At 30.9% G+C, this 26,420-nt stretch overlaps 2 protein-coding genes and 1 long non-coding RNA gene across 5 annotated transcripts; all 3 read right to left on the minus strand.

Moving 5' to 3' along the window:
* Positions 1-534: 534 nt before the first annotated feature.
* LOC102659458 (uncharacterized) lies at positions 535-5,190 on the minus strand. 3 transcript variants are annotated; one of them, XR_001386395.3, is made up of 4 exons: positions 4,499-5,190; positions 2,634-4,374; positions 1,299-1,394; positions 535-795 (listed from the first exon to the last, which is right to left on the minus strand). It is a non-coding gene; the product is annotated as an uncharacterized lncRNA (long non-coding RNA). The 3 variants fall into 3 exon arrangements; XR_005889872.1 differs by having other exon boundaries at positions 2,634-3,326; positions 3,441-5,188; XR_005889871.1 differs by having other exon boundaries at positions 2,634-5,188.
* Positions 5,191-6,288: 1,098 nt separating this feature from the next.
* LOC100786479 (GATA transcription factor 5-like) lies at positions 6,289-7,683 on the minus strand. Its single transcript, NM_001317464.2, has 2 exons — positions 7,465-7,683; positions 6,289-7,146 (listed from the first exon to the last, which is right to left on the minus strand). The coding sequence occupies exons 1-2, from the start codon at positions 7,576-7,578 to the stop codon at positions 6,436-6,438; spliced, it is 825 nt and encodes a 274-aa protein (NP_001304393.2). The 5' UTR covers positions 7,579-7,683; the 3' UTR covers positions 6,289-6,435.
* A 10,116-nt stretch (positions 7,684-17,799) lies between these two features.
* Positions 17,800-24,723, minus strand: LOC100787021 (uncharacterized). Its single transcript, XM_003553958.5, has 7 exons — positions 24,153-24,723; positions 22,761-22,815; positions 22,274-22,348; positions 21,961-22,052; positions 20,543-20,624; positions 18,444-18,527; positions 17,800-18,241 (listed from the first exon to the last, which is right to left on the minus strand). The coding sequence occupies exons 1-7, from the start codon at positions 24,515-24,517 to the stop codon at positions 18,128-18,130; spliced, it is 867 nt and encodes a 288-aa protein (XP_003554006.1). The 5' UTR covers positions 24,518-24,723; the 3' UTR covers positions 17,800-18,127.
* Between the last annotated feature and the right edge of the window lie 1,697 nt (positions 24,724-26,420).

Below are 26,420 nucleotides of genomic sequence, written 5' to 3' on the forward strand. Positions count from 1 at the left end.
GTTATGAATAACCTTATGACAGAAACTTGATGTAATGTGTAGGATCCAAGCGCCACAAATACAAAGAAATTTCTAGTCCTTTCCCGAAAGTTGATATCCAATTCCAAGCTCTGGATTTAATAGCAACTATAATAGAATCCAGATTACATCTCTCCTGTTTGAAAATAGTTGCATTTCTATCCATTTCAAATCAACTTGTTGGTTACTCATGTTTAAAGATAGAAATAAAGAGATTATATAGTTTTTTTATCAACACTATAGGATTATATATAATTTGTAGTATAATCAAATTTTAGTGTTAATTTCATTGCCATAACAGATTTGTATTTCCTTTTGGGCTATTGAATAACTATTCAAAGGTGTAGTATAAGATGCTAACAAAATGTGTTTCAACCATAAAGTTAAAATAACAATCACATTTCAGATCATGCTTCTATTGAGAAAATAATCAAGATATTTCAATTCTGATCATAAGGTTCAAATGACATGTTGATGTTCAATTATTCCCTAATAAGTCCCCTAGCTAGCAGCAAATAACTCCAAAAATTAAAATTATATAGCAGTTAATTAGTTAGAATCAACTAAGCAAATGCCTCTTTAACATGATCTCATTCTAATTCTTGCTGAATGGAATAGGTGTGGTAGTCCTCTGCGGGGTCAAACCAAAGCATGTGCCTCATATTACGCCCACGAGTTCCATTCTTGTATACATTAGTCTGAATCAAATAAGGCTCTCCTGTTTTGTTCCCCAAAAACTCAAAATCAAGCTCATCTCTTTCTGCCCCGCACCATTTTCTGAGCACATATGCAACAATTCCCCACTCATCACAATGGAATCATAGAAACATAGAGGGAAACTCATTAAAAAATAAACAATGTATAAGTGGACAAAACATAGAAGCATTCTCAAAAAAGAAAAAGGCCCTAAATAATAAATAAATTGAAGCAAGCAGTTTATCCTTGTACCATGTAAATATACTAATCATTCAAAATTAATATACATTCTCAAAGTTAATAGCAACACACAAAATAGTAAAAAGTTATTCATATTCACAAAACTTATCCATAAAACTCGAGCCCTAAAGACAAAAATGATTATTTTTTCAAGAACATTACACATATCACAACAAATATCAGTAATCCTGTTACTAAAAAATGTGTTCCACCACAAACGTTCGAGACAAAAATGATGCAGAAGAAAACCACAGTAAAGAAGCGGAATCACACAGAAGAAAGACAAATAATAATAATAATAATAATAATAATAATAATAATAATAGAGAAAAGGCATCATGAACCTGAAAGAGGGATTCTGCATAATCATTGATATTGTTCATTGCTCTATGTTTCGCTTGCACTCTTCTAAACCTTCTCGAGGTATGGTTGCTCCCTCTCTACAATTAAACCGTTCTCAACAACAAAACATGTAAACAACACTTTTCACGTAACCAAATTACATTGAACCCCCACACCTTCTCATTAATTCAATAAAAATAATATTGTTGGGTTACACAAAAATGATGCAGAAGAAAGCCATAGCAAAGAAGCAGAATCGCAGAGAAGAAAGACAAATAATAATAATAATAATAATAATAATAATAATAATAATAATAATAATTAATAAATAATAATTAATCAAAACAAAAAAATAACAAAAATTAAGAAAGAGTACAAAGAAGACATGTGTTTGTTCTAAACTTCATTTTTTTTGCCCCACTAAACAAAGATAAAAGAAAATACAACAGCAAAGCTACCATTAAAAAACAGAACAGCAAAAGTACCATGAACAGAGAAAAACGATAAGCTAACATGCATGTAAGAAAGGATGCATGAAAATAGCACCGAAAGAGAAGCCAAACCTCGTCCAACACAAACAAAATGAAAAACTAACATGCATGTAAGAACGCATACATGAAAACAGCACTACTCTTGCTTTAAAAAAATTGAGATTTAAGGGTAAAAATGTTGAATCTCAAGTGCCCGTGAATTTATTTGCAGTTTTTTTTTTGCTTGTCGCAAAAAATTGAAACTTTAGGGGTAAAAATGTTGAATCTCAAGTACCAAAAGAAAAAAGGTTTTCTAATATAAAATTATTTACTTTTACCTCTTAAATTAGGCATGACTCAATGTTAGGTTATTCTTTCTACAATAAATAGGAAAATTCTCATAAGAGAACGAATGAATTGTGGCTTTTAAACCTTAGAAGAGAACCAACGGAATGCACAAACTTGTTTACCCCAAAAAAAGTCATGTCCTTTGAAGTTGTAGAAAATCTGATATGCATATGTATGAGGCATCCTTACTGCATTCCTATTTTCCTTTGTTAACTAATTGTTCACTTTGTTTCTCAACTTTTGACTAAGAGAACAAAAAGAGCCTAATTATTAAATGCTGAAAAGAGACAAAATCAGATAGTGCATCAACAAAGGCAAAAAAAACAAAAATGCACATGGCAAAATGATTTATGAGTAGCTTGATATGGCATTTAAAGGAAAGGAATGTAACTTAAAATGCATGCCCCTTGCTGCACGCTTTAGGGGAGTACCCAAAATAAATATAAATTGCAAAAGATTGAAAGATGTCGCAAGCCAAGAAGGACCAAAAAGAGAAGGCGGATACAATTTGCAACTCACATGTCATCTCCAAGTATGCATCCATGATCGTTGTTGAGAAAACCATGTCAAAACCTCACTCTCTCTCTTTGATCATCAAGCAGTCTATAGTTTATAAATATAGGAACCTGAAACAGTGAATAATGATTCACAACAACATTCAATCTTGTTTCCAATGAAACTGGATCATCAATTATTATGGTTATTAATAAATATCCTATAAAAACCGCTTCATTGTGCACAAAACTTATGCCGTCAAGTAATTTTGATAGCCTATCCATCACATCCTGTACATCAGTAGCATTTTCAGTATGATTGGGAAAACCTTCAAGGCCTGGAAACATTTTCTTTGTCCTGTGTTTTAAAGACAATATATTAGAAGAGAGTGGTAACCAATGTCATTGATACCTAAAGTTTGATGTGGTAAATCTTAAAATACTCTTGCATTTTCGATTTCTAGGTAATGGAAGTTTCCAAAGCCAGGAAATTCCCTTCATGTATTGCCACTGCAGAAGAAACTCCACCTTAAACCAATATACCTGTGGTTCCCTCCTCTCCAAATGCCAAACCTATCAACATGTGGACACACTGCAATGGACTTAATTTTTAACAATTGAAAATAAAAGCCACCGGGAAATTTTTTTTGGAGAAATTTAACATTTTGAAACAATAATGCACGGTAACCTGAACTGTCTTCTCCACGATTTCTAAGTGCTTGATGAATTGCGCCACACAAAATTATTTTAAAAAAATAGTTGATTACACGAATGCTCATTGGTAAACCCGGAAAGAAAACAAACCAACGCAATACAAATAGAAAACACTCACCAATAGTTGTTTCTCTCGCTAAACCCCCAATGAATATATTTCTGCAATCAATGGGTCCAAGGTAATTAGATAGAACCAAATCTAAGAAATTTGGAGAAAGGGAGCGAAAACAAAGTTGAAAAATCAGTAAAAAAAAAAAAACTATTATTAAGATAAAAACATGCATAACAACAAACAAAATTAAAACCTTGCAAATAGAAACAAATAGTAATGAAACAAACATGCATAACAGTAAAAGGGAAAAAAGTTGTCTAGTGGATGCTTCTTCGCGATTGCCCGGGAAAATAAAAAGGAACAAAAAACAAAGTTGTAAAAATCAGTAAGAAAAATAATTATTATTAAGAAGGAAACATGCATAACAGCAAACAAAATTAAAACATTGCAAATAGAGACAAATAGTACCAAAACAAACATGCATAACAACAAAAGGGAAAAAAACTTGCCTGGATGATGCTTTTTCGTCGATAGCCCGGGAAAATAAAAAGAAACCAAAAACAGAGTTATAAAATCAGTAAGAAAAAATAACTATTATTAAGAAAAAAACATGCATAACAACAAACAAAATTAAAACCTTCCAAATAGAAACAACTTGCCTGCTGAATGCTTCTTCGTCGATAGCCCGGGAAAATAAAAAGAACCAAAAACACAGTTGAAAAATCAGTAACTATTATTAAGAAGGAAACATGCATAACAACAAACAAAATTAAAACATTGCAAATAAAGACAAATAGTACCAAAACAAACATGCATAACAACAAAAGGGAAAAAAACTTGTGTGCATGATGCTTTTTCGTCGATAGCCCGAGAAAATAAAAAGAAACCAAGAATAGAGTTATAAAATCAATAAGAAAAAATAACTATTATTAAGAAAAAACATGCATAACAACAAACAAAATTAAAACCTTCCAAATAGAAACAACTTGCCTGCTGAATGCTTCTTCGTCGATAGCCCGGGAAAATAAAAAGGAACCAAAAACACAGTTGAAAAATCAGTAACAAAAAATAAATAGAGACAAATAACAACCCCAAAAAAGGGGGAAAATAGTTCAAAATGGCACCTTTATTATTCAACATCGTCCTGACCTTCAGCACCGCCGTTGTTACTGTAGTTTGTCCCAAAAATCAAACCACAAAAAATCAGACCAAAGAATATAATGAAGATGAGAAGAGAATCATATTAAAAACAGAAAATGCAACATGCACAGCACAAAGAAAATGAAGATGAGAAGAAAGGAAGAAAATAGAAGACGAAAGAAAGGAAGGAAGGAAGAGAAAGAAAGGAGGGAAGAGACAACCAACTCTACGGGAGAAATAGAGAGAGAAATGCAATTGGGCTAAAAAAAATAGAATGAAGATGAGAAGAGAAGCAAAAACAGAAAATGCTCAGACTTTGTGTAAAGAAGAGAAGAGATGAAGAGAGAGGAAACATCTCAACGTGGCTGAAAAAAGGCAACACAGCAGGCAGGTGGCATAAAACAAAGCAACAGGTGGCACAAAACCAAAGCAAAGCTAAGCAACAGGTGGCACAAAACCAAAGCAAAGCTGGAGGGCTATAAAATGATCAAAAAAACAAAAAATTGGACAGGTGTCAAGCTCTCAGCTATGGGTATTTTGATCAAAAAACCAAAATTTTGGATAGCTGTCAACCTCTCAGCCATGGGTATTTCAGTACTTTCAATTTCCTTCTCTTTTATTATATAGATATTGATTATAGATTATAGATTTGCTATATGATCATTTTGAATTATTTTTTTCTAAAGCTCTATAAAAAACTTTCATTTTATAATAAAATAATCCAAAGAAATGTATAGTTCTCTCATTATCTGATGTTTCAGTTAGGTGTTTCCCCTTCAAAGAGCATCGAATATAATGGGTTGGAGAGGGACACCACGTCAAGAATTTCTTGAAAAAACTGCTTCCCGTATATGCCCCATTTTCAGAAATAGAATCAAAGCATACTAATTAAGAAGAATAAAATATTGAAATTTGAGGAAATTCTTCTTTCTTCCATTTTGTTTACCTTTGATAAGAGTCCTGAGAATTTGAAAGTCACGTGCATGTGCATATATCGTAATGGATGATGACCTTATCTTCTCTATGGTAGTGCATGCCAACTGCCAAGTATATATAAATAAATTTACGAGCACTCCCACATGCTTATACTGACAGAATACGATACCCAGTGGAACAAAATTCACGTCGTTGTTGTTTTAAAGAAATATTCAAAGGAAAAAATGGCCAGAGGAAGATGGGGAAGAAGGGCAAAGTCAAGGAAGTGCCATTACTCATAGGCAAAGCCTTCATCATTGACAATGACATACATACCCTTGGTGTTGGTGGTTCTATTAACTATCTGTATTCATTTACTTTTAGTTATATGGTTGCTTTCTAGTTCTACTTCTATCCTAATCTTATGGTAGAAAATAGAAATGGATAAATACCATTGACATTTTTTTCTAACATTTTTTTTCTTGATTAAAATTTATTAGATATCACAAACTTCTATAGGTCGCATTTTTTATTAAATGAGTTTCACTCTTATATACATAATTTTCAATAAATATTAACCCATAAAAAGTGCATGAGAAAGAATATACTCAAGAGTGTATTGGTAGTATTCTATATGAAAATAAACACTAAGAGCTTGTTTGAATATATGTCTTAAGTATTTTTAACAACTTCTCTATTAAAAATATATAATTTTTTACAGTAGGGAAAGCTTTAAAAAACTCTAAAAAAATATTTCTACCTTTGTATCCAAACAAACTTTTAGTATATGTAAAAGTGCAAAGCAAATAGCTCAAAGGAAGAGAAGGACCAAATGAAACTGGATAATAAGTCATATAAATAAATGTGCCTATAATCAATCATAGCATTAAGCACTCTCCCCTTAACAGTATCTCTCTGTTTGCCAAATAGTTTTTTGTTCCTAAAATTTGAAGTTTGATTTTTTTTTTTTACATAGAAATATACCTCTAATAAGTAACAACCACTACTACTGCTCACTAGAAATGGTGGAGAAAACAGCCATCCTCATCTCCATGACTTTCTTGTGGGAATTGGAGTGCAAGTAGCTAACAAAAGTAGGACTCTTGGCTGGCCTATACTCTGGTAGCAACCTACCAGACTTGTACCTCACTCCACATGCATTGCATAGTGTCTTTGGACCTAATGGTCCTGCCCTCCACTGCGGGGTCCTCTGAGCCAAGCAATGGCTGCACCTCCTTGTTGGCATTGGTTGTTGACCATTGCTACCCTCCTCAAGCTCAGAGTCCCCAAAGCTTTCCTTGCTCATCACATTAATCACTTTTTCATCCTCTTTGGTCACCACCTCTTCTTGCTCCTCATCCTTTGGCTTTGGCATGATGAGCTCACTGTCAGCTAACCAATAAGCCTGTTTGAGAAGAGGAGGGTCAGAACACAAGGACTCATTTTGAGGATTCAAATGGTGTGACCATATGTTTAGAGGGTCTTTGTTGGTTCTTGGGGCTGAAAGCCTCTTCCTTTTGCTCCTTGCCTTCCCTGGCACAGCAAAGTTTTGCAAAGGTGACTCATTTTGTTGTTGGGGTCTCTTCAATGTGCCTGAAGAAAGGTTGGTGCTTGTGCTTGTAGTCTTGACACCAATAGGTACCAAGACACAGCTTGGAGGGCTTGAAAAACAGTCTTCAACAAACTCTGAAAGCCACTCCAACTCAACATCCACTTCCTACACATGTTTTGGTGAAAGAATCCAAAATTTAGCATGAATAATATAACAACAAAGGACTATATAACATTTAAATACACCACGAAAGCATAGAATATGTGGTATAACACTAAAGCTACAAACTTGGTAAAGAAATAGTATTATAGTTAGCCTTAGCCAAAACAAAAACAACCACTTTCTCAAACCAAGAAAGAGAACACGATATAGTAGAACTTGCAAAAAAACTATGAGGAACAAGGGAATTAAGCTAGAAGTCTATAACAGTCACAAAAGCAGAAAGAGATAAGGTAAAAATGAACATTAAAGTGACACACTGACCGTGTTCTGAGCAGAGAAGAGGTCATCAAGGCTGCTTGAGCAAGAAGGGGCAAAAACCTGCACTTGTTGGCACTCACCGGAAACTGATACATTTTGGCACATATCCATATTCATAAGGTTAAAACTTAGAGAGAGTATAATTTTGAACCAACAAGAGAGGGGAAATGAAAGAGAAGGAAGAGAAATACAGAGAGAGCGCCAAAATTGGTATTCCAACTCAACCTTTGTCTCAGGGCACCCTTTATTAATATGGCCATTGGTATTTTGTCGGCAGATAAAAGGTTAAAAAAGCAAAAAAGAAAACAAACCAAATTAATCGGTGAGAAAGCTCACATCACTATCTCATGCAGACACAAACCAATCACCATGTCTCATCTTATTACATTAACCTTGTTTACCACAAAACATCATTTATTTATTTATTTATTTATTTATTTATTTATATATATATATATATATATATATATATATATATATATATATATATTTGTTACTTACTATACATATTTTCCCTCTCTTATGTTCATCCATTTCTTTTTTTCTGCTTTGGCATGTAAATAGAATAAACTATAAGTCTTTTTTTTCTCCATGAAGTAAAATAAAGTTATTAATTTCTTTATGGGAATTTCCCTTTGTTTTTTAGGGTAAAATATGAATAGTGCAGTTAGCTTTGCAGGCAGAAGTAACTATTAGATGCCCCGCTTTCACTTTTGCTTTGCTAAACAACATCTCAAAAGATGCATTGGAAAAGTCCAAGAGGGCAGGGCACACAGACTGGTTCTGCCAGTTTCATAGATTCATTTTAAATGTTTAACATTCAGATTCTTCCAAAATCTTTTAACTTTTGGCAAGTTTGAGTGACTTCAATATTGACATATTGTGGTCCTATAATGGGGAGGGGAGGGAAAGTTTATGAATACGCATAATGGTATACTTAACATAACATTAAGGGCAAATTACAATTTAACTAATCTGCTTTTAATTGTCATATATAGATTTTATTTTCTAACACATCCTTTTTTTTATAGGTACACGAGGTATATTTTCCAACCAATAAGCAAAGACAAGTTATATAATATACTGTCTTTCTTTATATATACGGTGGGAAATTAAATTTTGATTTATCTTATTACAAACCTAACAATTTATCAACTGTGTCGAATTCTGTTAATCTAACACAAGCATAACTTTCAAAATTCTGATGAAAGTGCAACATTTTATTTTGATCAAACTAATCGGTAATAATATGCATAAAAGAATCATGACATCAATGTTAGTTTTATAACCATTGAGTTTGAGTTGTTTTGTTGTTAAGGACGCTGATGAATTAAAAATATAGAAAGGAAGTTATTAATATAACTATTTATAGTCAACTTATCATACTCGACTTGGATTACTTTAGTGCTCAATGTGATATCTAAATATAGGTGGTTCTAGATTAAAAAGAAAAATTGGTTTTATGAGATACGTGTTCAATAAGTCTTACCGTTGTTGAGTTGTTCAGCAACTGCTATTATTAAATTTTGATTAAAAATGAGAAAATAGAATATACACCATCTAAGGAAATCTTAAGGTAACTAATTATTTCTGTCTCTGAATGTATAAATCATTAATAGATTTGTTCCTAAAAGATTAAAATTCAAAATTTAGTCATCGAAAGCGTAAAAAGTGCGATAAATTTATTCGACCGTTGACTTTCGTTCGTTACCGTTAATAAAGTACCATACGTGACACAGAGAGAGGAATTCGCCACAAAATTGATTACCAGCGTAATCATGCTGAATAAATTAGATGAAAATATCAAATTATCATTATTGGACCTAAATGTCAATAATTTTTAGTTAGAAGAAAATGTTAGTAACTTTTATTTTGGACCAAAGTCGGTACGTGTTCATTGGACCAAAATGTCTATAATTTTTTATTGTATCAAAATGTCAGTAATTTTTTATTGGACATAAATGTCAGTGATTTTTTATTGAACCTAAATATTAGTATGTTTCTATTAAACTAATTTGTTAGACTCCAAATTTCATTTCATTTAACGATAAAATATAATTTTAGGATAAACTTTCCCCAAATTTTGAATTTTAATCTTTTAAGGACAAATTTATCATCGATTTACACATTCGTGAACAAAAAATGATTATTTATCTTTTTTTTATTGGTAACTCAAAAGGTGTGACTCATTCAGCTTGAATTTATGAAACTGATATGATATACACTAAACAAACTTAGGAAGGAATAAAAAATCTTAATTATGACTATATTTTAAGCAGGATTGTAAGGGTTATTTTTTAAGAAAGAAGATATATGTGTGCATAAAAAAAATTGCCTAACAAAACAAAAAAAAACAAATAGTTTTAACAAATTTACGTTTATTATCCTTTAGATTGTAAACATGCTCATTTATTTTAGGTAAACTAAAATAATAGTTAAAAAATTATAAAATTTAATATACAATTACTTTATGAATTTATTTCATCTTAAGTTTATTATACTTTCATTTGGAATATTATATATATATATATATAGCTTTATTTAAAAAGAGTGGTTTTTTTAGATATTTAGTTTTAATATTTGTGCATATATTATTTAATTTGTTTCAAAATTTACAATAATATAAAATACCCAAAGAAAAGTGTTTGATGACATTAATTGAAATTTTATTAGAAGAAGTCTCTTATTTAATATTTAATATTGTATCATATTTCAGTTTTGTGTTAATTTTTTGAACGTTTTATATAATTATATTAGTATATTTGTTTTACTAATAAATATTTTGGGTTTAATAAATTAGTTTAATAGAAACATACCGATATTTAAATTCAACAAAAAAATTACTAACATTTTGATACAATAGAAAATTATTGACATTTTGGCCTAATAATGGTAACTTATTGACATTTTTTGTCCAATAAAAATATACTGACATTTTGGTCCAAAATAAAAATGATTGACATTTTCATCCAACAAAAAATTATTGACATTTAGGTCCAATAATAATAATTTATTGACATTTTCATCCAATCTATTCAGCATGACCACGTTAACCATCAATTTTGTGACAAATCCGTCCTTCTATGTCATATAAGCTATTTTATTAACAGTATCTGATGAAACAATCGAATAAATTTATCACACTTTTTATACTTTCAGGGACTAAATTTTGAATTTTAATCGAGATGAATTTATCAACAATTTATACATTTAAGGACAAAAATGACTATTTATCCACAATTTTATATCATCATTCAATCACAATTTATCGTATACGGTAGGTTCATTGACTTTTACAATAACTATCTTAAAAGTAATATTAATAATAATTTATGATTGATAATAAAGTAAAATTGGTTTACATTGTCAATACATGATCATTAAACTCTTTACATTGTATTTATACTTATGCAATATTTTACAAAAACAAAAAAATAAAAAAATTGTACAACAAAAAGAGAAATAAAACGAGAAGAAAGAGAAATATATAAAAATATTATTAATATAAAAAGAGAAAAAATTAATTATATATAAAATTAAATGTCATAAAAAATTATTGTATGAATTAATATAACTTTTAAAAATTACACCTTTTGACCTATGTTAACATAAAATTAAGGATTTGTACTGAAAATCATAAAATTAACGATAAATTACAATTTAACATGATATATTTAACCTAATTATGTTTTACTTTTCACACATAAATTTCATTTTCCAGCAATACAATAAATTATGGCTAAAGTGCAAAACTGTAATTTTATTTTTCAAATGTAACGGTAATAATATATGCTCGTAAGCATAAATATGATTGATTATAATCGCTTGTGGGTGGTTAGATAGTTTGCACAGAATTTTAAGTTCAAACATTATTATTATTCTTATAAAAAATGATAAAATATATTTTTGGCCTCTCTAAAATTACTAAAGTTTGATTTTATTGCTTCTAAATTTTTTGGTCTGTTTCTAGTTTCTCTAGTTTTGAAATGTAAATTATTCATTTTAAGCGCTGCATAAATCATTTTTATGCTTATATAAAACATTATCTAAAATACTTTTAGATTGAGTTTAGAAGCACTGAAGTGTTTCAGAAGAGAAAAGAAGAATGTGAAAGTTACAAACTTCAAAAAATTTCACTGGTTTGCAAGTGCCAAAATAACTATGAAATATTTGTAAATTTCAGTGGGTCTTGCGTATAGTAATTTCCCTCTCAGTTGGTGAGAAGAGAGTGGAAGTTGCACCGTTGAAACTAAGTTACTATGTTACCCTTTCACCCTCATGGGTCTCCCATGCCCACAGAAGAATATTCATGTATTTTCATTGTTTTTTTATTTTACATACCAAATCACTTTAATTTAAACATTTCTCTTTTATTTTCATTTTATTTTTCTTCTATTAAACAATCTTTATTTCTTTTCATTTCTTACATATTTCTCTTCTTTCTTTTTCTCAAATACCTACTCTCCCTCTATTTTTTCTCCCCCTACCAAACAAAACCTTATAAAAGGTGATACATTTCAGATTTAAGAGACACAAACCCAATTAACTGTATTTATACTTATACAATCTTTAACACAAAAAAAATCCACACTTTAATAATTTTAGAGAGACAAAAACATATTTTATCTTAAAAATATTACAAATATCAAATTTTTTTAAAAAAAATAGGATTTCTCAAGCCGTCCTTCTTACGTGTCATCATTAAAAAAAAGTTACCATCCAATATAACCTTTATATCATTATAGTGATATTGCATGTTTAAAAAAAAATATATGTTCGTCTCTGAATCTACCAACAACGTTTTTCTTTTTATGAATCCATCATATATATGATGTACAATCTAACTATCCTAATCATAAGAGGTTCCTTATATAAAAAAAAAAAAAGAATTACTATATTTCTATCTTTCTAAAATTAAAACTACACTCATTTATGATGATTAGGATTAATATGTCCACATTCCACCGAAAAGTAAGTGGTGTTTTATTCACCAAGACTTGCTGCGGCAAAATTTCTTCCAATCCAACCAACAAAGGATTGTGATTTGTGAATTGCTTTTATCCATTATTTTATGGAATTCCTTGATTTCCTTTTTATCCAATTTGGAAGAGTTTGTAGTAAATTAAACTTGAAATGTTTAAATAAAATTCAACCTAAACCTGCTGTCAGTGGTCAATGTGTAAACTATCCCAATATGCTATGTACCTAAAAAAGTTGTCCCAATTCTTTAAATTGACTTGACTTCCCAAGAAATGTATTTTAACATATACAGCTGCAATTTTAAAGCATTATGTAAAATTATAAAATAACCAAAAACTAACTTCAGAAGTAAATAAAAGGAAATGGCAAGGTTTCACATTTGATCTTACAAACTCATGAATGAATGCATATTTGAATTTGATCACTGAATCCAATACCGCGAAACCCCAATTACAACATGGTTTCCGATTGATTGCTTGACAACTAAAGAATTAAAACAAAACGAAAATCCACCACCAATATGTGCATGATGAATTATTATTTATGGTGGGTCCAAAGTTGGATGAGTAATTAATTGAAAATGAATGATCTTTGAAAGAAACAGCTTGAAACGGATCCTAGAGTGTTACATAACGAACTGAATGTGAATAATTTCACTAGCTCTTATTCCTCTCATCTCGTGGCCTTGCACATAACAACAAATGGGCCCCTGGTCTCTTCCAGTCCAAAATCTCCCCAGGCTATGCTGTCTAAATAAAAGGTTCAATCTTCCTATCAACCACAATAATATATACCCATTCTTGTATTATCACCTATTGATTGATGATTCATGCATCTTGGTCATGGTCACAACTCACAAGACTAGTAGTGGGCCCCATAAATGCTGAGCTTGAAACAAACATAGTTCGGTTTGAACAAGTAGCCACCACCCAACAAGGGATTGAAAATGAAGCATGAATTAGCCTTGTTTTCTGTGACTGTGACTGACCAGACATACACATGGCAGTACACACTACACAGCCATCAAACTGCATTTAAAAGTGTTCAGTAAGTGACCTCTTTCTTATTAAACTTTGACTTGGGTACATATTCTCTCTCTCATGGTCATGGCTGGGAGTTTTAAGTTTTAACTTGATGTAATGATGTCTATGACTACTGTCCTGGGTTGGAAGAAATTAAAACAATGAAGGGAGCACTATTCCCTAGTTTGATTGGAGATGTGGTCTCATGAATCATGACTCTTGACTGTACAAATGAGAGGCACCGCAAGCAATAATTTCATCAAATGAGGCGTGAGAGGTGAGAGGTGAGAGGTGAGAGGTGACAGGAATTCAACGAAAGCATTGGAATAAATAAATGAAAACTGTTAGGTAACACACTCTTTATTGGTAGAAGACCCTAACATAAAAAGTAAAGTTTTCAAATAATAAAATCTAATTCAATTAATTAAATAAAATATATAAATTAGTATAAATCTTTTGAAATTTATATTCGTTTCTTATGAATAAAAAATGTTTTCTTTTCATATATTTAACACAAGATAAATACTAACAAATATCTTAAGTACAATGATTAAAGAAATAAAACAATTAAATTTTTTATTAGAATGTGACAAAATGTGTTTCTTATTATTTCTAAATATGCTCTTATATGATTTCTAATAAAAAAAATTCTCTTAATTCTTTAATTGATAGTCTAAAAAGATAGATTAATAAGATCTTTATCACAATTAATTGATATTTACATACTCAAATTTGTAATCATTAATTAAATTAGAATAATTTTATGTTAATGAAGTCACATGCTCATTGATTAAGTAACATCCTATTGTAATTGGATCAAATTTATTCAAACTCATAAAATTACATGTGAAATTCATCAATAGTATTATTTTGTAAGCTTTAATGTAGGATTCTAGTTAATAATGAAAAGAAGAATATAAGTTATACATTAACAATTTAAAATATTCAATCACAAACCAAAATATATGTAAGTTAGTCAATTTTACAATAATTACTTAAAACTTATATTAATAATATTTTTATTAATTAATAATATAAAAAAAATTTACAGTGAGTATATAACCTTAACTTGACAGAAAGTTTGCTAAAATAATATACTATAAAATATCATATGAACATCATCCCTCTTAAACAATAATAATGTAGCATAGGAAACTGTCCCCACCCATTGGATAATTGGATATGTTGGAATTAGGATGGATTCTTTTCATATCCATCAATCTGCTCCAACGACCTGTGCAGCTGTGCCACATGCAACTTTCAAATTCACCCCTTTTTTCCTTGATATCTGCTATTTGCAATCCACGTCACTTTTACACCAACACAGTTTAATTATATCCACACCAAGCCCACCTTTTAGATTTTTTTACACCATTGTAGGATGCACAAAGTGGTGTGTGAAATTATTTTCCCTTGTCATTTTTCCCACGCAAGATACCAAATGATTAATAGTATGAATAACGTTACTTGCAGAATCCTTCATGTTTGCACGGAATGTGTAAATTAATTAGTGCGGAGTCGTTTTAGTTTCATCAATAATTTTGTATTTAAGTTGCTGATATATAATTATATTAAATATTTGAAAGAAAATTGTGTCACTCAAAGTAATTTTATAATTTTATGTAATTCGAATAAAATTATCTCTCAAAAAATATATATGTGATTTGTATCTAAAGAAAATATTGTCTCACTCCTATGCAATATTTTTAAAATTACATTGATAATTAAATTGATAAAGAAACTAATTTACAATTTATTATTTAAATAATTTGTGAATGCCATTAAATTGGCTTTAATTAAATATCTATTTTCAATATAATATAATATATCTATCCATATGTAATATTAATTTTGAATCTTTATATTAACTGAAACTGTCTTTAGGAGTTGTTATCACTATTGAGTCAAATATCTTATTCTAATATCATATATTGAACATTTAATTTACTTTTTAATTTTAATTTCAAATTCAATTTGGTACAACGAATTTTAAAAAAATTATATTCTACCGTCTCAAATATTTTTCTTTTACTTTATCTACATACTTGATTTTCTTGATTATGTATCTTTTTATCCTATAATTTTCGTATAATTTTTAAATTAGATTTCAATATTTTTTAAAAAATAAATTATCAATAGTTAAAACTTAAAAATAATCTTATATCAGAAATCCTAAATTCAAAATATAATTTTTATATTAAAAATATTTATTTAATACACATTTTAATTATAATTCAAAGTACAAAACATAAATACTTCTCTCATCGTAATTGAAGTTTTACCTTAATAATCAATGTTGACCATTAATGTTATTGAGTACCTTTATTATCGGGTTATCGAGCTGAAACTCCAATTTTAATTGAAGAACACTAAAAACACCTAACAAATTACATAAGTTTTGTCCAATGTTAAAACTTCTATGGCATAAATATGATAGTGGCATAACTACATGTCATGTGTTAGGTCCATTTCTGAACCATTGCATAATAATCGTGCTGTTTGCATATCAACACAAGTTGCTCCATTGAAACACACAACCATGTGTGTAATATCTATTTTTTATAAAATAAATTAAGGAAGATTTTATTTAAAACTAAATATAGTTTTAGAAAAATAATGAGGTTTTTGTAATTAAATAAATAAAGATAAATATTTTTATTAATTAAAATAATTTTTTAAGGTAAATAAAATAAATGTGTCTTTAAAAAATAAGATGTTTTATTTATTCATTTGATTGGGAGTAAAATAGAGTTTACTTGATGTGATATTACTTGTGTTGTGAGTTGTGAATTATACAATAACTCGACTGGTGTTTACTTTGAGAAAAGAGAAAAGTGTTTATGCGTGAGGTGCTAAAAGGAAAGTGTAGGGTTTAAAGTTAGGAACTTGAGGTGTTAAATTGTAGCGCAATGCGCAAGGTGTTAAAAGGAAAGTGTAGGATTTCAAGTTAGGAACCTCTGATGTTAAATTGTAGCACAATGTGATAAACATGTTTGAAAACAAGTGTGAGGTTGTGAGTATTGTATAATTTATCTGCACACAAAAGTTGTTTTAAGGGTTGAGCCTGAATCAGGAAGGTGAGATCCTAACGGATTCTTCGGAGTCTGGGCCTTGGGGGTAAATACACTCGGTTTGAGGACTCCTTTAAGCCTATGTTGATCCCATATGGTTAGAGCATTCTCGTAAAATAGAGTGACTCTTACTAATCACCTTATGATTTTACTTAGTGAGAGTGACCTAACATACCCATTATGTGGCATGCCTTGCTATATACTCATAAGCGCCTTGGTGTTATTTTTCATTTACATGGTACCACATTTCATATAGGTTTGAGTTTTAGTATAGTTGTTGCATAACACCTGTGAATTGCTTATTATGAAATTTGTGAGTGTTGTTACGTCTTGAGTCAGGTGTGTGATTCATGTATAATGCAATTGGTGATTGAAAAATGAATTTTAAATGATAAAATAATCAAGTGACGTGAATTGTATTAAGTTAAGTTATGTGATAAATATTTCTATAATGTATTTTACTTATGTTTTTGTTTATCTATATTTTATTTAGAAATGTGATAACTCACTCCCTATATATTGTTTGTATTTGGATCTTGTGATGATCTCGAACCTTATATTCGTGGGAGCAGATGACTTTAAAGAACCTTATGCTAAAGGACGCTAAGACACAATGCTCTGATAGGATGTGACATTAGAGCATAAATTTCTATTTCAATTGCATGATGTTCTGAACATGTTATCTTACTTTATTTTATTATGCTACTTAACTTAAGTTCTTTTGTAAACTTAAACGATCTTGTTTTAAACCAGAAATGTTTTTAATAAGTTTTATTTGATAATACTGAAACTAATGTGATCATTTTATCCACGTGGATTTGTTTACATGATTTAAATAAAATCGATTTAATTAAATTACATATTTTTATGTTTTTCTTAATTATATGTATGTCAAGGTAAAGAGTCTGAAGTGCAAAAAGAGAAAATTCCTACTAAGCAACCATAAAACATTTAGAGGACATTTATTATGTCTAAAAATACCATTCTCAAACTTTGAAAAGACTGAACATGGTACTATAGCATGAGAACGAAAGATGCATCAGAACTCTACATTTCCATGTTGTTAAACATATATATCATGGTTTTGATAATTCATTTGTCAGGCCTTCTACAAAACCTCCTGCATTAAGATAATTAAATAACTTGGATTCTCATACGAAGAATGCCTACATAGCAACATTTGCTTAACATGATTGGATATTAGTCGTTTTAGTTTTAGTATCAAATGGAAATATCTACTAATACCAAGATTGATTGCATTTGAATTTAAACTTCTGTAAGCAGCATTACTCTTACTAAAGTAGTATCAACCGTTTGCGTGTATGTTGTTTAGTTTTTGCTCAGGGCATGCATTACATGCTAGTACGGATCTTGCACCAACTCTGCATTCTCATCAAATGTGAAATTGAATGTGGGTGCACTAAAGACAATACAATGTGGCCCCATTACTATATTTTGGAAGCAAGATAATCCGTTCTAAATTTTTTGGGGTGAATAATTCAAATTTAGAATGAGATGGTTGCACTAGTCAAGGATAAATTTAGTGTGAATGACGTGACATACAGGACTATACAACTACCACTGAAGTTTAACTCAAGGAGACCTTAGATACTGACGCCATTCTTCAGGTGTTCCCTTTCTTATTGTCAGCATCCTTAGAGCTGCAGCAGTTAGAGGTATGGCAAGAATGTCATAGTCCTTTGGAACCTGAATTACAAGAGTAACATTCTACTACTTAATCATGAAAGAGGAAACATTAAAATGCATGAATATGTTGAAACAGGTAGTATGTTTCAATTAAACAACGTAATTGAAAGTTGGAATTTAACATTGGCAACCCCTTCTTAGTAGCAATCAAGCCATCGTAGGAAGAAAGCATATATGCTGTAGTTAGTTAAGTAGGTGGTACCTTTGGGGGCTTAATCAACTTCATTTTTGCTTCCTCTAAAGTTTTTCTACCCTTTTTGCAGTTGCATTTGGCACAAGCAGTCACCTGTCATCGGAAAATACTGTATATGAGTTCTAGAGCCATATGTCAAGGACGAAGCTGATAAGTAATGAGTGAGCAAGGAAAAAACTATTGTGGTTGGGAAGATTGATTCTTGAGGATTCAAAATATGAAGATTAACAATTGGGATAGTTCAAAAAAAGATGCATTTGATAGCACAAGCAAATAATATATTATACCGAGAGAAATATCATGCACAAAACAAGTACAACCAAATACCAAGAAGATGACATGCAGTTTATTAACAAGAGAGAATGAGGAACTTGGTTACATAAACCGAAGATGACATGCAGTTTATTAAATAACTTGCTATAAGAATAGAAACCTCCTTTCCCCAGGAATGCCAAGAAGGTGACAGTATTTTCTTTCTGCAATTCCATTTTGTTGTGGGAATTAGGACAACTAGACTGATGGATCATACCATAGGAAGATGTAAAAGAATTAAAGAGTGGAGAAAAATACTCTTCAATTGTCACTACGTAAAATACAGGTAGTTTGCCCAGATGTAGTACGAATATTAGAACACAAATTTAGAAAGAAAAAACAAACATTTTAGGATGATTTTTCATTAAAAATATCCAAGTGCATCTTGAGAAATCATCAATGAAAGAAACAAAATACCTATAACCTCGGATAACTAACAGGACTAGAACCCCAAACATTTGAATGAACAATATCAAAGAGAGAGGATCAAACTGACTATTATCCTTTATTTGGAAAGTAGCCCCAACATGTTTCCCAAGCTGGCAAAACTCGCATTCAAAAGATTGTAAATGAGAGAGATGAGGAATCATCTTTTTAAATTGTATACTTTAGGTGACCTAAACAACAGTGAAGGTTAGGGGATGCTAAAATAGCACCTATGGTAGATGATGAAGGATGAAAGATAGTAGAGTCCTTGTGATTCAAAGCCTATGCCGGTTACAATTTCTACTTCTCCAATTCTGCATATGAAAAAGACTCGGTAAAAAAGTTAGGGAACAATAAAGAGTGCTAACTTATGGAATTAAAGTTAAGGGCACCTAAATATAAAAGGAACTGAATCCAAAGTTAATGAAAGAAGAGGTACAGCTTGATCAATTCCAATGGCTTTAGCCTTTGAACCATCACCAAGGGTAATGAAATGAGGAGATTTGGTGGATGAAAAATTTGAGAAAACAGAAGGATTACTAGCAATGTGATCAAAAGCACTAGAATCCAACATCAAGGATCCAACATTTGAAGATGATCTTCATTGGGCTGCTTTATATTGAAAGTATTCCTTGTATTCATTATCTAACAGAATGTTGGAGGAATCAAAGGTTGGTCCAAAAGCCGTTAAGATGTATTTAACGAATGTAACGAAATAGGAGCAGCATAATAGGGGTAAACGATGACAAACATGAACAGCCAAGACTTCAACAATAATGAGTACAATAACCCACTGTCCAAATCGAAGCAAACATTGTCAGAGAACAGGCGGAGAAAAACAGTCTCTGGAAAGCACCCTTTGAACAGTATGAACAAACAGTACTGTGAACAGTGCTTCCACAAAACTTTTTGGAACAAAGAAAACAACAAAGATGAATTCTGGTGATGAGACTTCAAAGGTTGGCCATAAATTCCCAGGAGAAACAGCAAATAAGGCCAAGTCCGAGGAACAATGAACGTGGGACTGAGATTCAGCCTTGGCAAAGACTGGATCCGCAGGAGTGATGGGATTAACCCAGTCAGCCAGTCTGATACCAACTTAAAACTCTAAGGAAGGAGAAAATATTTGAGAAAATACTAGTCTGAAATTTGCTTGAGTGAAAAACACACTCAGCCTAGGGATATATTTACAGAATAATTACATGGAAAAAACAAATACAAGATACAATTTACAAGAAAGATTAATTAGGCTAACAATTGTAACTCTGTTCTTTAAGTTATAATGAATCTTGGCAACTTAGAAAAAAGAATATGTTTATTATTATGAAGTTTCCAACAGTATTTTCTACATGCATAAAAGATTATCTTACTAGATTTTCCCATGTCCATTCTCCACCTAGTGCAGCAGGCACAACATGATCAATGGTCAAATTCTCGTGCGAAGAGCAATACCTGTTGGTAAGGTAAATATCATTTCAGTGCAAGGACTTGTATCTCAACTAACCTAATTAGTTAAAAGTGCAAGATCACCACTGCATCCTTTTTCTCTTGGTAATTTCATAAAAAGCTTTTAGGGGTTGAGCTAGGCATAAATCCCTACTCTAAGATAGTATCAGAGCCTAACCCATATCCGCTATTGGGCCACCTACCATATTATCTATACATCAAGCCTAATAATGTATAGGTGTGAAGGGGTGTATTGGGAAAAACCAAGTCTCATATTGAATAGAGATAGCGCCAAAATAATATATATAAGTAGGGGGTAACCTTCAGCTATGTGAATGAATTTTGTTGTGTCAAACTAGAGATTGGGGGACATGGTTAGGGATTTCATATTTGAATTTGAAACCACCCCAACCAAAGGTAAAATTCAGCTGGATTAAGGTTATAGTTCTGTAAATTGATGCTCAGTTCAATAGTTTTATTTTTAAACCCAAAAGTTAAGGAGGAGGGAATTCTTTTCTAGGTCTCAAGTCTCCCACAACCCATAGATGGAGAATTATTCCTTTTAATAGGAAAAAAGAAAAACAACTTCTAGGATTTCCTTACTGCGATAGTGGGATGGGAGCATAAACTTAAATAGCACAACTTAAAGCATGGCCAGTTGGGCTTTTACCAGAAGTATGCACTAAATTGTTAATACTTAACACCATGGATATCATCCATCCACATAATATAATGTTCTATTTGCAATTCTGATGATCTATACATGATGTTAGGAACCCAAAATGGAAAAATAGAAAAGAAAAACATGATTTTATTGCTTGACTTAAAGCAAACAGAACAAGGAGAAAGATCTCTCCACCATTAGTTTCCCCTTTCACAATTGAGCAAGCCCTTGTTGGGTTCTGTCCAAATTCATTTCCCTGAATTCTCTCCCAACACTTGCTTCCCCCAATTCATCTATTTAACCAATACCCTCTAACTATCAGTCTTAACCAACTTGTTTACTTTTCTTTTACCTTTAATCTTCCAAGCAACTACCATTCTTTCCTAACTCCTAACACATGGTTGAATCTTTTAAGTACTGGTTCTGTATACAGAAATATATGAAAGACCCTAAATTTCCTTCAGCAGTGATAATCCTGATTGATTATTCAACCTGGTCTACTGTCATGTTCGGTATATTGGTGAGTTTTATGTTGGCTGCCCAGTGCCTAACACAACCCTCCTCTTTAACCCAGGATTGGGACTGACTATGAAAAAAGGAGTTTCTGTTTGTTGTGTTGAATAGAAACTAAACATATTTGCATTTATTAAAAATCAAACTTCAATATAGAACACTTACTGACAGGTGTAATTGTCCCGAAATAGTATATTTTTCCGACTAAGATTGTTCTTGATTATTCTTCTTTTAACAACCTGAAGTAAATGAGGAACCTGTACCAATAACCAAAAGAAGATTAAGTTGAGCTCATCTTTATTGGAGCAGACAATTAACAAGAAAATTTTCAGCAATAACCGTTTGCTTAATACTCATTTACATTATAATAAAATAAAAAAGTATACGTGCTGATAGTAAAGTACAGTCACTGGTTTTACTACAATAGTGGCCAAGCACCAGAAATATTAATAAACCAAAAGCATTACTGTGCACATACCCTTAAGACAGCTGGTATATAGAAAGATCCACTGGGGGAATTCACTGTCTTAGCATAATACTCCAGTACATCTGCCTGGAAATGCAAGATTTCAAAGCATAATAACCATATGTCAGTATTTGCTTAAAAAGAAAAAGAAATAGAAAGTCAAAATTTGTTGCTGGAATCAGTATTTGTGTCTGTGTCTAGGTATGTGCAAATTGACCATTAGGCCTGGGGAACAAAACAGGTTTAGATTACACCCTGAACCAAAAAGCGAATAAATGGAAGCTAACTTCTGAAAATACACTCTACTTCTGGAAATGACATATGCATTAAGAAATTGCACCAATACATTAAGCAAATGCTATGGCATGACTTAATCAAGTATCAAGTACCAAGGTTTTGTATATTCATGTCAATCACAAAACGATAAATTACTTGAAATAGTCTAATTGCAGACAATAATTACCATAACAAATGAAAAAGTTGAGCAAAGATATCTGACCTTCTCCATAAACTCCAAACATATAGCACGTTTCCAGCCTACGACATTTACTGGCCTGGAGTAGGATGACAGCAGTCAGAACCATAAGCAAACAACTGAGCAGGTGTCTTGATATTGGTGACTATACAAGAGAAAATAAATCGTCACAATTTCATACTATTGACACACATTAAACACTGAGGCTATAAAGTATATACACTATTTCATCTCTGAAAATTTGATAATAACTGGTAGGAAGCAATGACACCACATAGTTTTTTTAAAAGCATGCATAGCCAACAACCCGTTATCAATTTTGGTTCTTACATTTATCCTATCTCAATTGAAAAGACAATAAATAATAAAGTGAGAAGTATAAACATGCATGTGTGTAGAACCCACATCACAAATAATGCAAATTCACCTGGATGGTGATCTTGAATTTCCCAAAGCAAACAACAAATATGTCATAAAATAGTCACTCAGATAAAACACACACATTGATCCCACATCAACTATAGATATAACCAAAGTAGAGTACTCAAAGATAAAATACACATTGAGATCCACATTGACTATAGATATAACCAAAGTAGAGTCTATAAAGGCTTAGGTAATCCTCACCTCATGAGTTAACTTTTTGGTGTTAAATTAAGTCCCAGTCCAAACTCAATAAGGCATGAAAACCTATCATCGGCCTCACATTGGAGGTGAGTTTGTGGAGATCCCACATTGAATCCTCACCTCATGGACTAACTTATGCATCTACCATTGATAGCAAAAGTATGCAATTATACGACACCAGGCTTCAAGAACCATCTTTTGGTAATTATTAGTTAATCAAACCAACTGTTTCAGTGTTATCAATGGAAGATGGCGGTTCATGGTGGAAGGACGAAATTCAGCCTTATAAACATGCCATTGCACCTTACGGCGCCGCCATGGCGAGCCTCCCTTCACAAATTGCCTACGGGTTGGTAAAAAATCCGCCACGCCATTCCTCCATGGCCGCTATTTAACAAAACAGTGTTTCTCATAATTTTTCAATGAAATTCCCTAACAAAGGAATTATTACCATCACTCCAAATAGCACAATGCATCACAATCAATACCTTATCATGAAACTCCCAAAGCACCACACCAAGTCATTCAGTCTTCCTAGAGTGATACTACAACCTACCAAAAAACTTGCTATAAAACCAGCTGGAAAGGTTCAGAATCAACAAAGTAGCACAGAAAAAGTAATTATAAAAGCATAAGACCACCCTGAAGTGTAAAACCCTAAATGAACTTTCTCAATCCCTGTAAAATGTAAAGAGCACAAATTAAGGGGGAAAAAGTTACATCATATTATTGCTGTGCATGCATGGCAATAGTTAAAAAAGATACAATTTTTTAAAAGAATAAAGTGACCTGTAAGCTATGTCCAACACCAAACCCCGGAAACAAGACAAGCCATCTCGGTCAAACACATCCTCCTCCTCCTCCTCCTCATCATCCTCATCCTCATCATCATCAATGTCATCATATTCATCATGAACACTCCCATTGCCAGAAGTGTGACGTGCCTCCGCATTACAACGGTGGCTTTTGCTACTCAGAGATGATGTTGATGCATAGTAAATTCTGGCAGAAGAACCTGCGTACCTTGTTCTTCTCTTGTGGGTCTGAACTGATCTGCACTTGTAGAGAAAAGGGTCCTTGTGCTCCAAAACAGAAGACACACCCTCCCCATTCAAGAGCAGCTTCAGGCGACCCTGCGTGGTGAACTGTGCCATAATAATAATACCCTTCAAACTTGCAAAGCTTGCACTTTTCTTCTGAAACCTTCGAACACAGGGATGTTTTTATTGGTCGATCATTCAACAACAGGACTCCATTATTGGTGGGAGAGAAACTAGAAATGCTGAAGACATTGATCTTTGCAGGAAAAAAACAAAAAATGCTAAAAAATTTGTTTGTGCCACGGAAATATTCTTTACCACACGTTATCCTGTGTGTCCCTAATATCCTCTGTGCTTTGGTCGGAATTTACGAATATGCCATTTAAAATTAGATCATAGATTTGATTAATTGAAGTACTCCTTCTGACTCTGTCCCTATATATATAATGCCATTGTCAACAAACAAAAATCTGTGCAACATTTTATTTTATCTCTTGTGTATTAGTTATACTTTTATTAAAATATTTTTATTTATTTTGATTTATAATTAAATTTTACTTTGAATTATTATTATTTTTTTCTTATAAAAATTGAAAAAGATAAATAAGTTTGGTGAATTTGAAAAATATTACAATTAAAAAGAGAAATTTAATACTAAGACCTAAATTTTAATTTTTTAATAAATATAATTTAATCAATTATGCCTTATAAATAAGAAAGAAAGGAGTATTGAACAAAACAAAATTTCACACTATTTTAAAGTCAAAGCAAGCAGCAACATTAATAATAAGGTTACGGCTATGTTTAATATAATTTTATTGTCAATTGTTTGGGATTTTTTTAATCAAATAATCCAAATAAAATAAATATTTATGCAAATGATAGAAGTTTATAATTATTTATATTCATGATATAAATCATTATATATAGGTGATAAATCAAAATCGATTTCTCACTTTTTTTTTTCGTTTTCGCATTAAGAAATTAATTTCTGAAAAATCAACTTTTTAAAGTCTTTTTTTTTCTGAAATCACCTTACCATTTTTTTAAAAGGTAGGTCAGAATGTGTTTTTTTTTCCTTTTTTTAATTTATTTATTTGAGTTTTTTAAAATTGTTATTTATTTCAGTTTTGTTTTTTTAAAAAAAATAGTTTTCTAATTTTTTTTACCCCTTGTTTTTTAAAAAAAAAAATATGCGTTTGTTTTTTTTAATATTGTTTTGGGTTTTTTTATTTAAAAATGAACTGTTTTTTTCAAATTATTTAGTTGAGTTTTTTTGTTTTTTTTATTTAAAAATGAACTGTTTTTTTAATTATTTAGTTCAGTTTTTTTTGTTTATTTAATTTTTTTATTTTGTTTGGTTTTTTATTTAAAAATGAACTGTTTTTTTAAAATTATTTAGTTGAGATTTTTTATCTGAAATATTTTTTTATTTTGTTTGGTTTTTCATTTAAAAATGAACGGTTTATTTTTGGTTTTATTTGTTTTAATTTTCTAAGTTCACTAATTTATATATATTAAATTATTAAAAATAGAATTTATGTAGAATAGCATTTAAGAAAAATCCATATATTTAAGTGATGTAATTATTTTTCCAAAACAAATTAAATAAATGAAACTTGTTCAGTTTAGATAGTTTGCATTGGTGTAAAACTATGAGTACTTTAATATGAATTAATTTACAATAGTTATTTAAAAAAATAATTAATTCTTAAATGAAATCAGTCAATTTTACTAATGTGTCATCTTTATCAATATTTATTTTTCCAAATCCTTAGTACATAAACGATAATTTATAAAATGAAACAACATTACACCCACGAAATAAAACAAAATCACACATAAAAAGAAACATAAACGATAAGTCATTGATGAAACCCACTTGATAACATGTTATACGCACAAAACACAGATTGCTTGACAATAGGTTGATTCTTATTCAAAAACACCTACGTCAAATATCAACAACATAGGAGTATACAATGCAAATTTGTGAAAACAAAAATTATTATTAACC

This window comes from Glycine max, chromosome 19 (assembly GCF_000004515.6).
Source record: "Glycine max cultivar Williams 82 chromosome 19, Glycine_max_v4.0, whole genome shotgun sequence".
NCBI classification, from domain to species: domain Eukaryota; kingdom Viridiplantae; phylum Streptophyta; class Magnoliopsida; order Fabales; family Fabaceae; genus Glycine; species Glycine max.